Source organism: Acromyrmex echinatior, chromosome 18 (assembly GCF_024713525.1).
Source record: "Acromyrmex echinatior isolate Ae372 chromosome 18, ASM2471352v2, whole genome shotgun sequence".
NCBI classification, from domain to species: Eukaryota; Metazoa; Arthropoda; class Insecta; order Hymenoptera; family Formicidae; genus Acromyrmex; species Acromyrmex echinatior.
The window spans coordinates 632520-648360 of record NC_141869.1 but is presented as its reverse complement, the minus strand read 5'-3'; the positions used below and the strand labels follow the sequence as shown (position 1 = coordinate 648360).

The 15841-nt window shown below is 31.0% G+C and overlaps 3 protein-coding genes across 6 annotated transcripts; 2 read left to right on the top strand and 1 right to left on the bottom strand.

The window, feature by feature from the left end:
- The first annotated feature begins 1338 nt into the window (after positions 1-1338).
- Positions 1339-6877, top strand: LOC105150531 (vacuole membrane protein 1). 3 transcript variants are annotated; one of them, XM_011063689.2, is made up of 6 exons: positions 1339-2021; positions 2715-2740; positions 3463-3807; positions 5152-5661; positions 5771-6040; positions 6123-6877. In XM_011063689.2, exons 3-6 carry the CDS (start codon positions 3484-3486, stop codon positions 6252-6254), a joined length of 1236 nt encoding a protein of 411 aa, XP_011061991.1. In that variant the 5' UTR covers positions 1339-2021; positions 2715-2740; positions 3463-3483; the 3' UTR covers positions 6255-6877. The 3 variants fall into 3 exon arrangements, with proteins under 3 accessions (XP_011061991.1, XP_011061990.1, XP_011061989.1); XM_011063688.2 differs by lacking the exon at positions 2715-2740 and having other exon boundaries at positions 1340-2021; XM_011063687.2 differs by lacking the exons at positions 1339-2021; positions 2715-2740 and adding an exon at positions 2783-3233.
- A 1072-nt stretch (positions 6878-7949) lies between these two features.
- Positions 7950-11393, top strand: LOC105150530 (ribosome biogenesis protein BOP1 homolog). 2 transcript variants are annotated; one of them, XM_011063684.2, is made up of 8 exons: positions 7953-8200; positions 8369-9166; positions 9271-9946; positions 10060-10269; positions 10356-10633; positions 10703-10802; positions 10872-11067; positions 11140-11393. In XM_011063684.2, the coding sequence occupies exons 1-8, from the start codon at positions 8099-8101 to the stop codon at positions 11291-11293; spliced, it is 2514 nt and encodes an 837-aa protein (XP_011061986.1). In that variant the 5' UTR covers positions 7953-8098; the 3' UTR covers positions 11294-11393. The 2 variants fall into 2 exon arrangements, with proteins under 2 accessions (XP_011061985.2, XP_011061986.1); XM_011063683.2 differs by having other exon boundaries at positions 7950-8200; positions 10703-11067.
- Positions 10598-14071, bottom strand: LOC105150529 (uncharacterized). The gene is made up of 3 exons (XM_011063682.2): positions 13800-14071; positions 13242-13565; positions 10598-13152 (listed from the first exon to the last, which is right to left on the bottom strand). Exons 1-3 carry the CDS (start codon positions 13904-13906, stop codon positions 11760-11762), a joined length of 1824 nt encoding a protein of 607 aa, XP_011061984.2. The 5' UTR covers positions 13907-14071; the 3' UTR covers positions 10598-11759.
- Positions 14072-15841: the final 1770 nt, after the last annotated feature.

Here is a 15841-nt window from a genome sequence, read left to right as displayed (position 1 = left end):
TACTGTCAGCACTGAAAATGCTACAGTTTACGTTACATGTACAGGGTTGGCCATATTCGACGGAAAGATGTTTTTTTTTCAATCATGGGAAAAAAACACATTTTTTGCTGTTCATTTTAAAAATCATTTAATAGGGTTCAAGGTCTTTCCGTCGAATATGGCCAACCCTGTACTATGGACTACGTTTAGCGAACTCAATAGTTGAGTGAGCGCTTGCTGTTATTAGTGTATTCTTTTACAATAAATTTAGACTCATCCAAACAGCATTTTAGAAAGAATATATTAATAGTAACGAGCGCTCACTCAACTTGAATCCATTGTTGAACGCAGCTATAGATTTTTAGTGCTGGCAGTCAAAGTTTGGAACACAGCTTTAATTAGCTGTTGACTAACCAATCTCAGTATTTGCTGTTAGAATTGACCAATTGCGGTTAACAGTTAATCACAATTAAGCTTGATCGGTGGTAATGAAATCGGCCCTAAGTATTTTTTTTAGCGTTTTCGACTCGACCGAATTTGTATTAACTTGGGTTAGAAAATACTTCACTATTGCTTGACGTTACACGCTCTACCAATATACACTATTTATAAAGAAGAATTTATATTTTTCAATGGAAAAATGTATTTTCTAAGGACTTTAGTAAGCGATGTTTATTTTTAGACATCAGGGAATCGATTCTATATTTTAAAACGAGATGAAAATTACAAAAGAGAGCGAATTTATTAGAATACTGATTTCATTGGTCAATACCTAATAAATTTGCTCACTTTTGTAATTTTCACCTTATTTGAAAATACAGGGAATCAATTCTGTATCTTGAAACGAGGTGAAAATTACAAAAGTGAGCGAATTTACTAGAATACTAATAATTTCATTGGTCAACATCTAGTAAATTTGTTCACTTTTAATGTAATGTTCACCTTGGCTGCGGTTAAAGTCTCACTACAAATGCTTTGAAGCATTTGGTTGACCAATTAGAAAAAAGAATTTTACAAATTTACCAATAAAAAATTTAAAGCATTTGTAGCATCGCATTCACAGTATCCTTTATTGAAGATACAGAATCGACCTCTAGAATCGATCCCAGGCCAGGATCGAAATGAGAAGCGCCCTGATATTTTTCTCTGTTGTCATCAATCGTTTACAATATAGAATCGACCCCCAGCCCATACCTTTCTAATAATTACCATCTCGCATGTGAGTGATATTCTATTGTCCACGTCGCCAATTAGCCAATTCGTAATTTAATCTCCTGATTGGTTGATTCAGTAGAAAAATTTTAAGCCTCAGTCGCTCTGAATGGTGTGATCAATCGCTACGTGGTCAAATGAGATGCTTCTGTACTCATAGATCTCATAGTTCTTCAAATGCTCCACGTGAGAACTTAAGAATATCTCCAAAAATATTTCGAAAAAACTTCCAAAAACCTCGAGATTTTATTCGACGAATTGCAAGATTAAAAGTGATAATTTTCAGACAAATGCCATATGTAGAATTTTAATAAGTCTGTAACAGGATAGTCGAAGGAACTTTTTACGTATCTCTTTGACATAAAAGAGATTGAATAAAAAAGGAGAAAGGAGGGGCAAGGAGGGAAAATAATGAAAAAGGACGGATATTTATATTGAAGGTGGAGAAGTGAAGGAGAAATCCCCTTCTCCTCGTTTCCTGAATTGCTCGTTGCGCTTCATTGCGCTCATGTGATATTTACGTCGCGTGGTGATACGTCTCTGACATATTTATTATACGTGTAACGTATATATATTTCAAAGATATTGTATATACATATGTATATGTACACACGCTGTATACATATGTACATATGTGTGAGTGGTCACGTCATAAGTGATTTGACAGTAATTAATCGTGATAAACGGTGCAAAGGTTGGGAAACCTCACAAGACTTGTATTAAAATTAATATTCCCTTTCACTCCTCACGATGATATAGGAAAAAAAAGTCATCGTACTGTGATCTCCTGAATGTACATATATCGTAAATAAGATCTTAAAATTGAAAAGGTAATTCATTTACGCGAAATAATTTTATTGCTTTATATAGTTATACTAAAGAAAATCGATCATGAAAGATAATTAAAATTTCGAGGATTGGAATTGTAAAATATATTCAATATGTTCTCGTATGAAATTTATGAAATGTTATTCTTTCTCGATTACAATATGTTGAAATTCAATCGGAATATTACATAGTTTAGCGAGCTTTTATCATGAGTCTACAATTTTCGGGGCAATTGTTACGATAATTAGAGTCTTTAATGTACAATGGATAAACAATATGGTTAAGTATAATTAAGCGTGATAATTGCAAGTATGAAGTGTAATGTGATATTGACCAATATAAAATGTATAACAAAACTATGAATGATTGGCCAATTAATTGTTTATCATTATAAAATTTAAAATTTGTTGGTAGCTCAATATCATTGTTTATCTTATTTGTATTAAACATTCTACGACATATACTTGCATATTGTAAGAATAGTAGAAAAAAATTTAAGCTTTTTTTTATTTTAATGCTTTAACTTCTCGTAATTTAAAATAAATTTCATTTATATGTATTGAATTTACAATAAGAATACATAACCTTACAGATATAATACTTAGGAGAATTATTTGCATTTTAGTTTAGATTCTCTAATTTTTGTTTTGTGTGAACATTAATGAAAGTTGACAATCACAATTTTTATCTTGCAGAGTAAGTATTAACTAAGGAATATGTAGTAAGTATTTAAATGACATTACAATTTGTCATATAGAATGTAAAACAGCGATTGCATGATGTTATAAGATTTTATTTATATAATTTTCTAAGTTTATATAAGTTTCTCTTCTTTTAATTGTAGAATAAACTTCTTGAGACAGTTATTAACTAAAATATTTATTAGTAACAACAATAAATTTTCTTGTCCTTTATAACCAAAAGGTACAGTAATTCTAGAAAGCAATTTATGTTTACATTGGATAACTATTTGACCTTTGATCTATAGTAACTCATCTGCTATATTTTTTACTGATGATGTCAAGTTCTCTTATAATTCTTTTTATTATATATGATACTCTCTACATTTATTACAATAATATTAGAATTTCATATTGTTGTGCTTACACTGAATAACTCCTTAAAGTTATATAATGGACAAGATTTGTGAATTTAAACAACGCAATTCTACATATACAATTATAAATGTTGAAGCTGATACTAACATAATTGGAGTAAATTATAAAATGTTTTCTATCATAAAGAATAAAAGAGCTTTATTTTCTATTATATTATTTTATTTATGTGATTATATAGGAACTTATGAGATGCATATAATTTTTTAAATTACATACAAAAATACTAATGTTTGAAAGATAACCTATCATTAAATAAGTTGTTATTAATATGCATGCGCCCGCGTTACATTCTTTGTTAATAATACGTTACATTCTTTGTTCACAGATTAACCATTTAGAAAATACCATGCTGAGTAATTCTACTGCCATTCAACGTCCAAAAGATCAAGCTTCCACTAATGGAGCTCAAAGAAGCGTTGGAAAAAGAATATCCACTTCAGCGATGGAACACAATTCAAGCCATCCACATAGTATTTCAAATTTGGATTCAGATCATTTAACACTCTGGCAACATCCAATTACAACTTTACATTACTTCTTTAGTGAAGCAATTATTAATGTGCTTAGTTTAATGAAGAAAACATTGCTCTACAAACGGACTGTATGCGCTATGATTTCAATTATAATATTATTTCTTCTATCAAGCAGAATTTCTGGTCCTCAACAAGAGGTACATTAGATTACTTATAATTCTAGATATATGTTAACAGAATTCTTATTTTGCCTATATTTCTGTTTATTTTCCTGATTATTTTTCATTTAATTAGTTGACTTTTAAAAATGTCCAAAACTTTAAATCATAAATTGTTAAAGAAGAAAGATTACAAGTCGAGACTAGTTGTTAATTGCTAATAATTAATCTATATTTTAAATCCTAACATTTAACATACAAACGTTTCCACCTTTGTTAGGTCATCTTTATAATAATTTATAAAAATTACAATTGAAAAATAAAAATAACAAGGTCACAATATTGCTTATATAATAGTTCCATGATTAAATATAAAAATTGAGTAAAAATGTTTAAATTTAAAAATTGAGTAAAAATTGTTACATGATCGTGCGGGTCATAAAACGTATAGAACAGATGTAAAACAGCGATTGCATGATGCTGTAAGATTTTATTTATATAATTTTCTAAGTTTTTATATAAATTTTTCTTCTTTTAATTGTAGAATAAACTTCTTGAGACAGTTATTAACTAAAACATTTATTAGTAACAACGATAAATTTTCTTGTCCTTTATATCCAAAAGGTATAGTAATTCTAGAAATTTATGTTTACATTGGATAACTATTTGACCTTTGATCTATAGTAATTTTTTAATAATGCGACAAGTCTTATTCTATTTTTTTATATTCAAACAATTTTTAACATTTAATCATGCGACAATTTTTACTCAATTTTTATATTTAAACATTTTTACTCAATTTTTATATTTAATCATGGAATTATATAACCGATATTGCAAGACCTTTTTATTTTTATTTTTATTTTTATTTTTCAATTATAATTTTTATGAGACTGAAGATGACTTAACGAAGATGGAAACGTTTGTATGTTAAATGTTTATAGCGATAGGATTTGGAATATAGATTAAGGTTCTTCCAGTTCCACAACTCACAGTTAACTCTTAACCAAGGTTTAATTTATTCATTGTCTCTTTCTAATTCTAAAATCGGAAAGAGATGAGAAACAAGTCGAACTTCGATTAAGAGTAACCGTGAGTTGTGGAATTGGACCTAAGTATTAGGTAATTAACAACTAGCTTTGATTCGTAGCTTTCTCTTATAACACAATTAATTTTCTAAAAAATCTTGAGTCAGAATAATTTGATTATTTTTAAATCATAAGTATTATAAATTAAAAGTAGAAGAGTTTTGAAAATTAAGTTTCAAGAAAAGATTGATAATATGTACATTATGTATGTAATTACGTTAATTAAAAATTAATTTTTTATTCATTATTTGATTATTTAGATTAATGTAAAGTAATGAATTCGTTTTATTTTCAGATTTTTAAATTGTGGGAAGCCAAAATTATATGGTGGTTATATTGGGTAGGATTAGGTGTATTATCAAGTGTAGGTCTCGGGACAGGTTTGCATACCTTTGTATTATACTTAGGACCACACATAGCAGCTGTTACTATGGCAGCATATGAATGCGGTGCTCTGAACTTTCCTGAACCACCATACCCTGATCAAATAATATGCCCGACAAAGATTGATCCAATGTGGACAGTAGGTATATTAAATATTATGAAAAAAGTACGCGTAGAAGCCATGTTGTGGGGAGCTGGTACTGCACTTGGCGAGTTACCGCCATATTTTATGGCCAGAGCTGCAAGAATGAGTGGAAAGAATAATAAGAATGAAAATTTCGATCAAGAAGATCTGAAAGAATTGGAGGCTTTGGAAGCGTTAGAAAATGGAGAGAACGTATCGTTTGTAATGCGTATCAAATTAAATATGAAGCGATTTGTTGAAAAAGCTGGATTTTTGGGTATATTAGCTTGTGCATCGGTATGTACATAAATAAATTTTGTTTTTTTATATATAAAAGATTTTTAAAGCAGTTATTTAATATCATTTATCTTTTTCATGTTGAATATATTATTACAAAATTTTGCAGATTCCAAATCCATTGTTTGACCTGGCTGGTTTGACATGTGGACATTATCTCATTCCATTCTGGACGTTCTTTGGCGCAACCCTTATAGGAAAGGCTGTTATTAAAATGCACATACAGCAATTAGCAGTGATCATAGCTTTCAATGAAGAACTCTTAGATAAATTTATTAGTTTATTAGCGATTGTACCGTTTGTTGGTACAAAATTCCAAGAACCATTAAAGAAATATTTCATTGCACAGAAACAAAAGCTACATGATAAATCGTCTATGGTAAGTTATTAGTTTTACAAGATATAAATATACAATATGCATTATATAAACCTAATTTAAAATAAACCTTTTTTTTTTGTAGGAAGGAGCGACTACAATATCATGGTTGTTTGATAAATTTGTAGCGTTAATGATTTGTTATTTCTTGGTGACAATTGTTCACGCATTAGCACGAAATCATCATCGTAGACGAACTAAGCCCGCTATTGATTAAAACTTATAAAAGACATAGGATAGCTAGACATATGAAATTAGTTCCACTCTGCAACATATTTATATATAGATAAATATAATTTCCCTTTTTAACAAAATAAGAAAAATAAGAGAATGCAAGAAATGTGTCAAATTTTACATAATTTCAGTGTTGAATCGTTTTGTATATGACAGTGCAACATTAAGCAACTTCATTCTCTTTTTTTTCTAAATATACGTTCATATTGTTATAATACTTTGTAAAACTATCTGTTGTATGGATATCCTGTTATATAGATGTGCGCTCGTGTATGAGTGTGTGTGCGTGTGTGTATATAAACACCGAATCTTTTATAAACAAGATTTATGTACAATGCATGAAACAAATATCTAATGATATTCTGCAATTTTCTTGCACAATCAATTGATATTCAAGCTTCTGCGCATTACATCGATAGCACGGATTGAATTAAGACATTGCGAGTGATAAAAAAAAATACTGTAATCAATAAAACTAGTATAGCCAAATAAGTTTTGTATACGCGTTTTAAGCACACATAAGAGTGACAAATCTTGAATTATCAACCCATTTTTCGCATTAATAAAAGAATATGTAATAAATGACTGATACACGAAATGAATAAATTATTAAGAATAAAACGATAAATAAAAAATTCTTAACAATAAATTATTAAGAATTAAATAATGCAATAAAAAGGTGTGTTAATTTGCTATCATAAAACAAAATTTTTTTTCGTAAAATATAAATATTGTAATAGAAGAAAATAATTTGTAAAAAATTTGACTTGTTTCTTTTTAGCTCTGAATTTTTTAAATTTTGATATTTTCGGTTTTTATATTTGAGCTGTGTGGTCTCTGACTTGATCGATTATTACATTTACTTAAATTATATTGTATTTACTAGGAACTTACTAATAGCATTTGCTGTTCAGTATAATTGACCAATCACGGTTGACAAATCTTCAGGAGACTTTTAGACTTTGCGCACAATAAAAGGAATAAAGAATTAAGAATAAAAAATAAACAATTTCAATTTATCAAAAACTGTGTATTCGATTTGATAAATTCAAATCGTTTATTCTAGTTGTGTTCTAGTTATGTCGAAAATATTCTTTTTAGAGTTACAAGATTGCGCGATAAGGATATGTCCACACAAACTTGCATAGCCGCATAAACGTATGCATAAAGAAAATTATCCAATCACATTTTACATTTGTCTTTATAGGAAAAAATACGATTGGATAATTTTCTTTATGCATACGCATTAGCTCGTTATTCCCTGTTGCCTGTGCCTATTGTGTTTAAGCCTTAAAACAAATGTCGGAGAAAAAATTCAAAAAAAGAAATTATAAATATATGAAATGTAAATGTATTAACTCTTCAGTTCGTATTTTTTCTTCGACATCAGCTTCAGTTGGAATCCTGCAAAAAGTAAACTGGTTAAGTTAACCGAAGCTTGATAAAAGTCGCCTTTAAGCCCGGATCTACAATAGATTTTTAAACGTAAGCCATAAGAATGGAATATTATGTTTAAAGGCTTAAACACAATAGGCACAGGCAACAGAGAATAACGAGCCATCCAATCAGAATTCTGGGATATAACATCGAACTTACACACCAGAGCTCTGATTGGACGACTCGTTATTCCCTGTAGCCTGTGCCTGTTGTGATTAAGCCTTAAGCCTTTACTATTAGTTACTGTATCGCATACCATGTACCGCGCTCGACTTCATGTAATCGCACCCTCACAGTCCCTCAGTGGTCTCAATGCTTCATTGTGTTTTATGCACGTGATTGTACCTAACCTTGTGTGTCGTGTTAAAATTTTATTTAATTTTGAAGAAAATGGGACAGAAAAAAATCTCGAAGAGGAAATATGTTAATCCGAAATTAAAAGAAAATAAAAATGAAATTGAAAAGGATGTACATGTTTCACATAACGCAAAGGTATTTATTTCTTGTATCACTGTCTGCATAATCTCTTGTTTATTTTTTTACCTAGTTCAATAATATCAACATAATTATTAATGTAACATATTATAATGAAATAACATATTATAATGAAATAATATATGAAATAATATATTAAATAATATATGTTTCTTAATTATTTAGAATTCTGATATAGAAGATTTGATAGCAGCTCAAATTAATGTTGACGAAGACGCTACAGATGATGAAGTAGAAGAAGACATAATTACATCTAATTCGGATGAAGAAGTAGAACAAGACGAAGTTATATTTGATTCAGATGAAGAAGTAGAACAAGACGAAGGTATATTTGATTCAGATGAAGATAATGATGATTCGGATGAAGATAGCGATGATTTGGATGAAGATAATGATGATTCAGAAGACATTGAGTCAGAAAGTAGTTATGAGGAAGTACAAGAAGATTCACCAATCAAGTCAAAAGATGACAAATTAAAAAATAAGAATAAAAGTAAAAAACCTTTAACATTTAAAGACAAGACATCGACAAAAGAAACTATACCAGTAATTAACAAATTAAGAAATAATAAGAATCACAAGAATTTTGATAAAGCACAGATGCATAAAGATGAAACACATAATGAACAAAAAACTAATATATCTACTGCAAATGATGAAGATGAATATGTATATGATAGTTCTGATGAAGAAGATATTCGTAACACAATTGGGAATGTACCATTAAAATGGTACAATGAATATGATCATGTTGGATATGATTGGGAAGGTAAGAAAATTCCTAAACCTGAAAAGGGTGATGAATTAGATAACTTTTTGAAAAGAATGGAGGATCCTAACTTTTGGAGAACTATAAAAGATCCTCAAACTGGCCAGGATGTTGTACTGAGCGAAGCAGATATAGATTTAATCGTAAGAATCCAAAAGCAGAAAATTCCTGATGTTCAATTTGATGAATATGCGGTGAGTTATTGATAATATAATTATTTATAATAATTTAATTCATGGATTATTGTATGCTATGTAAGAATGTGATTTTAATTACTTTTATTTGTTATGAATTGTAGCCATGGGTAGATTGGTTTACTTCTGAAGTAATGAAAACGCCACTTCGTAAATTCCCAGAGCATAAACGTTCTTTTTTACCATCAAAGAACGAAGCTAGAAAAGTATCAAAATTAGTACATGCTCTTAAGATGGGTTGGATGAAGTCTTCTGCCCAAATGCAGAAAGAAAGAGAAAAAAATAAAGGGCCACAGTTTTATATGTTGTGGCAATCTGATGATCAAGCAGAGGAAATGCGTAGAATTCATAAGCATATTCCAGCACCCAAAAGACATTTACCTGGCCATGCGGAGAGTTATAATCCTCCACCAGAATATCTGTTTGACAACAAAGAACTTAAAGAATGGAATAAATTAAAGGCAACTCCATGGAAGAGAAAATTACATTTTATACCACAGAAATTTAATTCTCTTCGAGAAGTACCTGCATTTTCAAAATATGTCAAAGAAAGATTCCAGAGATGTTTAGATCTGTATCTGTGTTCTAGATCATTAAAGATGAGATTAACAATAGAGCCTGAAGTCTTGGTTCCACAATTGCCTAGTCCAAAGGACTTACAACCATTCCCAACAACCATGTTTATGGTATTCAAAGGACATACAGATATGATCAGAAGTATTACTGTAGAATCAGAGGGTCAATTTATTGCATCTGGTGGGGATGATATGTTATTGAAGAGTGAGTTATTTAGTGTATCACGCATATATTTGCATATTATTAATTTATGTATTATACAATTATAAATTTCTCTCATTTTATATGTAGTTTAATATAAATTGTTATTTTAACAGTATGGGAAGTGAGTACAGGCAGGTGTTTGAAAACAGTGCCTTGCGGTGGTGTCATTCGAAGTGTTGTCTGGCGTCCAAACCAAGCTATGTCATTGATAGCAGTTGCAGCTGATAAAAAAGTACTTTTAATAAATCCTGGAGTTGGAGATAATCTCATTACCAACAAAACTGATCAACTTTTAGAGATAATACCACAGAGTGAAATAATAGGTATTGTTAATTAAAATTACTAAATTATTTATGATTTATTATGAAGGTAATTTTAAATGTGACTGACATATTTCATGATGTATTAGTGAGTGACAGGGTGCAAAGTGCAGTACAGTGGGAGCAAGTGGAAGGTGATCATTGGAATAATGGAGTTAGGATTATTCTGAATCATTTTAAAACTGTAAAGCAAGTAACATGGCATGGAAAAGGAGATTATTTTGCTACTGTCATGCCAGATGGTCAAAATAGATCAGTTTTGATTAATCAGCTATCAAAACGAAGATCTCAATTACCTTTTAATAAATCAAAAGGATTAATACAATGTGTGTTATTTCATCCGATTAAACCATATTTATTTGTTGCAGTAAGTATTAGCAATCGAAATATACAGTAGTATTAATATTTCATTTTTTGTAAATTATATCTTTTCCAGACACAAAGAAATGTAAGAGTATACGATCTTGTACAACAAGTAATGATTAAAAAATTGCTGTCCAATTCACAATGGATATCGTCAATGGATATTCACCCAGGTAAGCTATTATACATTTTATTATGGATTATGTTTAAATCATATAATCATTGTGCTATGAATTTTTTAGGAGGTGATAATGTCTTGGTAGGGACATACGATCGTAAAATGCTTTGGTTCGATTTAGATTTCAGTAAAGAGCCTTATCAAACATTGCGATTACATGGAACTGGTATACGCGCCGTAGCATTTCACAAACGATATCCTCTGTTTGCTTCTGGAGCTGACGATAGGGCACTAATTGTATCTCATGGAATGGTGTACAAGTAAAATATCTCTATACTCATTGCATATTTAATTTTATACATATAATATACGATTCTTATATTTCTTTTCAGTGATCTTTTACAAAATCCATTAATTGTGCCATTGAAAAGATTGTGTAATCACGAATCATATAATGATTTCGGTATTTTGGATGTTACATTTCATCCTATTGAACCATGGGTATTTTCCGCTGGTGCCGACTTTACTATACGAATGTATACGTAAATGCATGTTAGAATGTTCAGAATATCATGTTACCACTGTGAAAAAATTCATTTGTCATATTTTTCCCCAATTTTATGTAAAATAAAATACATATCTATTTTTTATGCATTTTTTACTTCGTATAAATTCCTTTGTAATAAATATAATTACATAAATTGTAATTGCACATAATAACAAAATATAGGAACTTGTATATTTGCATTAAAATTATACTTAAATATGAGACATTTTATTAAACTTCATTTTTTTATAACAAATGCCCTATCAGTTAAATATATAGTTGTTACAAAAAAATTAAATTATTTTACAAGAGCAGTGTCTACTGCTCTTGTAAAATAATTAAAATGTAAAAGTAAATAAATAACAATTGTGCTAATTTGTATGCTAAATCGTGACACTGGCGGAATTTTTCTTCTCTTTCCTAATATGTTTATATTCTATTTTTTAAATCAATTAATATAACATATTAAGATAAAGGAGAATGTCCCAAACATTGCCATTCGGGCTCGCCGCAATCACAGGTGCGACCCGCATGTCGAACTTGGAATACAGTAACGATACCTCTGCTATCGTCAAATCTACATGTAATGTGCAGATCATGTATTAAAAAGGTATAGAATTGATTACCTCCCCATCTTTGCCTTAAATACACTGACCTAGGATCTTCCCTTAGTACATTTTCAATAGCTTGTTTTTGCTCGTCAACTTTATCATCTAAAATTTCATTTAGTTGCATCAAAGCGCGTTCGTTGAAAATTACAGATAATGTTGCTGTACGAGGTTGCGAAATCCAATCTGGTATTCTTATATCGGAAAAGTTACTTTCTGTTGCTGCATTCATTGATGTAGATGATATAGATGTTGCAGCGTGAATATCCGGTAAAGTGCGCGAGGGTGTCAAAGTTTGAGACTCGAGTCCCTCTTCTCCATCAGGTGCTTCGCGTATTCCCATTCTCACAGGAGAATTATCGACTCTTGTATGTAATACATGACGATTGACTAAATCTATATCGGTACCGCACACTGTGCTTGGTCCATCTGCTCCATCCAATAATCTAGAATTACGTAATGTTTGATTTTCAGTATAATTAATTTCATTATCGTTATCTCTTTCCATTCGCGTTGAATCTGTATTACTGGAATTATTTATATCTATTCTATGGACTCTACTATTTAAATCTCTAATAGAGTCTATTTGTGATTCAGCTATTAAAGTTGTATTATGTTCAACAGATGGATCCAAGTCTGATCTTGTGTTAGACTCTCTATTTTGAATAAAGTATGCTCCTCTATGCACATCTACATTAACGTCATTTTGTAACCAAGTATTAGCACGAGCTTCTGTCAATTGAGAAGATTGTTGTCTTGCAATATCATAGTCATTGAGGTTGGGATAAGCTTGAAATTCTTCTGCTTGGAGTCTCAAAGCTATTTCCTCGTCTCTGGAAATATCAAGCTCAGTCTGTTCGTCATTGTTGACATCCGTATCATTATTAAAAGAATCAACTGGTTGGCCTTCGCTCAAGTTGAGGGTTTCTTCCATATTGTAAAACACGTCTGAGGTATTGACGTTATTTTCTCTTAATCTATTGCCTAGTTTTTCGATATGTAATGGACTATCATATTGTGGTATATATGGTTTTATATCCAATACAGGAGTCTGATTAATCATGTCAACTCCTTCAAAATAAATCGTATGATTTTCAATTTTTAGTATCTTAACTAGACTAAGGCCAATAGGACATGGTCGATGTGGAGAACGCGTAGAAAAAACACCTGTTCTTATTCCATTCAATCTTGGTGGTGCTACCTTTGCACGAGTGTGTGTCGAATCGTTTCTATGAAAGTGAAATAAAATCCTATTGGAAAGAAAAAGCAAAGAATATTATTTAAGATTTTATTAAAAACATTAAAATTATATTGTTTTAAAGAATTATGGTTCTTTTACCACATATGGGAAAAATCCTGCAAGCCCTGTAAGGCATGATCTGGATTGGTAAATATAGAATTGTAAAGTGTCAACTTTCCTGGTACTCTTCCACATATGCCAGGTTGTCTAGGAGTTGCCCTTTTATTTGGAAACCAGGTAGAAATGATACCGATAGGTTTTAATTTAAGAACATCTTGATCTTTACTTGTACCAGGCTTTGCTTCTTCCGAAGATATTAGTTTAGACTGTGGTAGGGTTCCTCCATGTTTTTGTAATTCCAATAAACGTTTGATATTATCAACATCTTTATCAAGTATATACCTCAGACTTTTTACTTGTTGTCTGCAATATTAAATCAAACTATTTTTCACAAAATTTCCTTAGCAAATTGAAGTTTGCAGCATTGTTATTATGTTATCTTTTTATTCAATAGTATCATAATTAGCATTTCATATTACAATATTTTATATTAAATGCAAGATACACGATTATATGAATACTATTATATATTTTTAAAAAAGTTAAGAAAAAATGATATATGCTACATTAAAATGAAGAGAATTTTTATAACTGTACCTCAAATTATTAATCTCTTGTCTAGCTGTATTCAATTGACCGAGCAAATAATCGGCACTTATACTAGAATTTCGGCAACTCAAATCCATGTTCGTTGTCGCTCGCATTTACACGATACTATTTAATATTATTCCTTTCCGTAATAACAGATACTTTATTGGATACAGATAACTCCTACGTTGCCTACAGAGTTCCTACCATTCCTACCTGCCCATTGTTCCGTGTATTTCAGAGGCATCGGAAGTTCAATTAATTTTCAATTTCCGGATTTTGAGGTAAGGCGCAGCAGTATCGTTGTTTCTAAGGCTACATTTTCATGTTGACGCTCGACGCTCGATTCGAGCATCAAAACAGGTCACGTGATCAAAATTGACGAATATCAAGCATCAATTTTGATCACGTGACCTGTTTTGACGCTGAAAGTGAGTGTCGAGCATCAGCATGAAAAAGCGTAAAGCTGGAAACACAATGAAAAGCACAAGCAATAGGAAAAGATTCAACCTATCAGAAAGCGTCCATTCTATTATTCATGGTTTCTGATAAGTTGAAATCTCTTATTTTTTGTTTCTATTGCCTGTGCTTTTTATTGTGTTTCCAGTTTTAGGGGCTCCGCACATATGTATTCCATAACATGATTAAGAAATCGTAAGAAATTAACTAATTAAGTCATCATAATTAAGTGTGAAAAAAATAATCGATGATTGGTTAATTTCTTACGACTTACTGTTTACGACTTTATTGTAGAATAGGCCTAAGGCGCGCAAAAACTTTTTACTTCTACTGTTTACTATCATTGTAGAATGGGCTCAATGCATGGTCTACAATACATAGATAGTAACAATAGTGAATTAAAGAATAAGCATAGAAATCGACCAATCATAGTTGATTATCCTCCTCACATTCGACTATGGATACGGTCAACGCGATGCTGCACACTTTGAAGCGTTTTTTAATTGGTCAGTTTGTAAAATTCTTTTTTCTAATTGGTCCATCCAATGCTTCAAAGCATTTGTAGCGAGACTTTGGTCATAGACAGAGAAGGCGGAGATTTAGAGAGAGAGATGCTTGCAAAGTGAGCACGCCATGTTATCCCTTCCACCATAAGAGATTAAGGGAGAATTCAATCACGTGAATCATTTATCAATCACTGCGACAAGTGACATCATGAAATTGAACCTTTAAATAAGTCCTTACCTTAGATAAGTCGTGAACAAAATTGACATTTGAGCTGTGTTCAGGGATTCTTATTCTTGAGCACATATAATAGTATTGTTCGTTTTGTCTCTCAGGAGCTACTCGGGATCGCTCCGAATATTGGGTCATCTAAAAAGTATCCGCGGTTTTTTGTCACTAGATAGTGTTGATGGTCAACACATCTATTGACAAAAACCGCGGATACTTTTTAGATGACCCAATAAATTCTGTGTACTACTGAAATGTAGAATTCACACTATATATGACATACGTCATACGATGTCCGACATTCATCGTAACGATAAATGTCAGATGTCGTATGACGGATAACTACATTTCAAATACGCTAGGTTCATTCGAAACGATCTCGAACAGCTCCCAAGAGACAAAACGAACAATGCTAATGGCTGCGTTCAGCGAACTCAACAGTTGAGTGAGCGCTGCTATTGATGTATTGTTCCAGATCTAAAATACTGATTGGATAATCTAAAAGAATACACCAATAACAATGAGCGCTTACTCAACTGTTGAGTCCACTGAACGCAGCCAATAATATAATAACATAAATGATTTTCGCATACGAAAATGATAATTTCTTGATAGTGATTGTATGGAATTGCTATTTTCGTATGCGATATTTATTTAAGAAGAAAGGAATTATGCTTACTGCATACTGGACGCGATAAGCGATAAGCAACGAGCGATATCCAATGAGAGTTTTGCTTTGCGTCATCACGTGAAAAAAAGCAGAGCTTTTATTGGATATTGCTTATCGCATGCAGTGTGCAATAGGCATTACGCCTCGATAACTCTAGTGTGCATGTTTGCTATAATATGTAATGTAATCT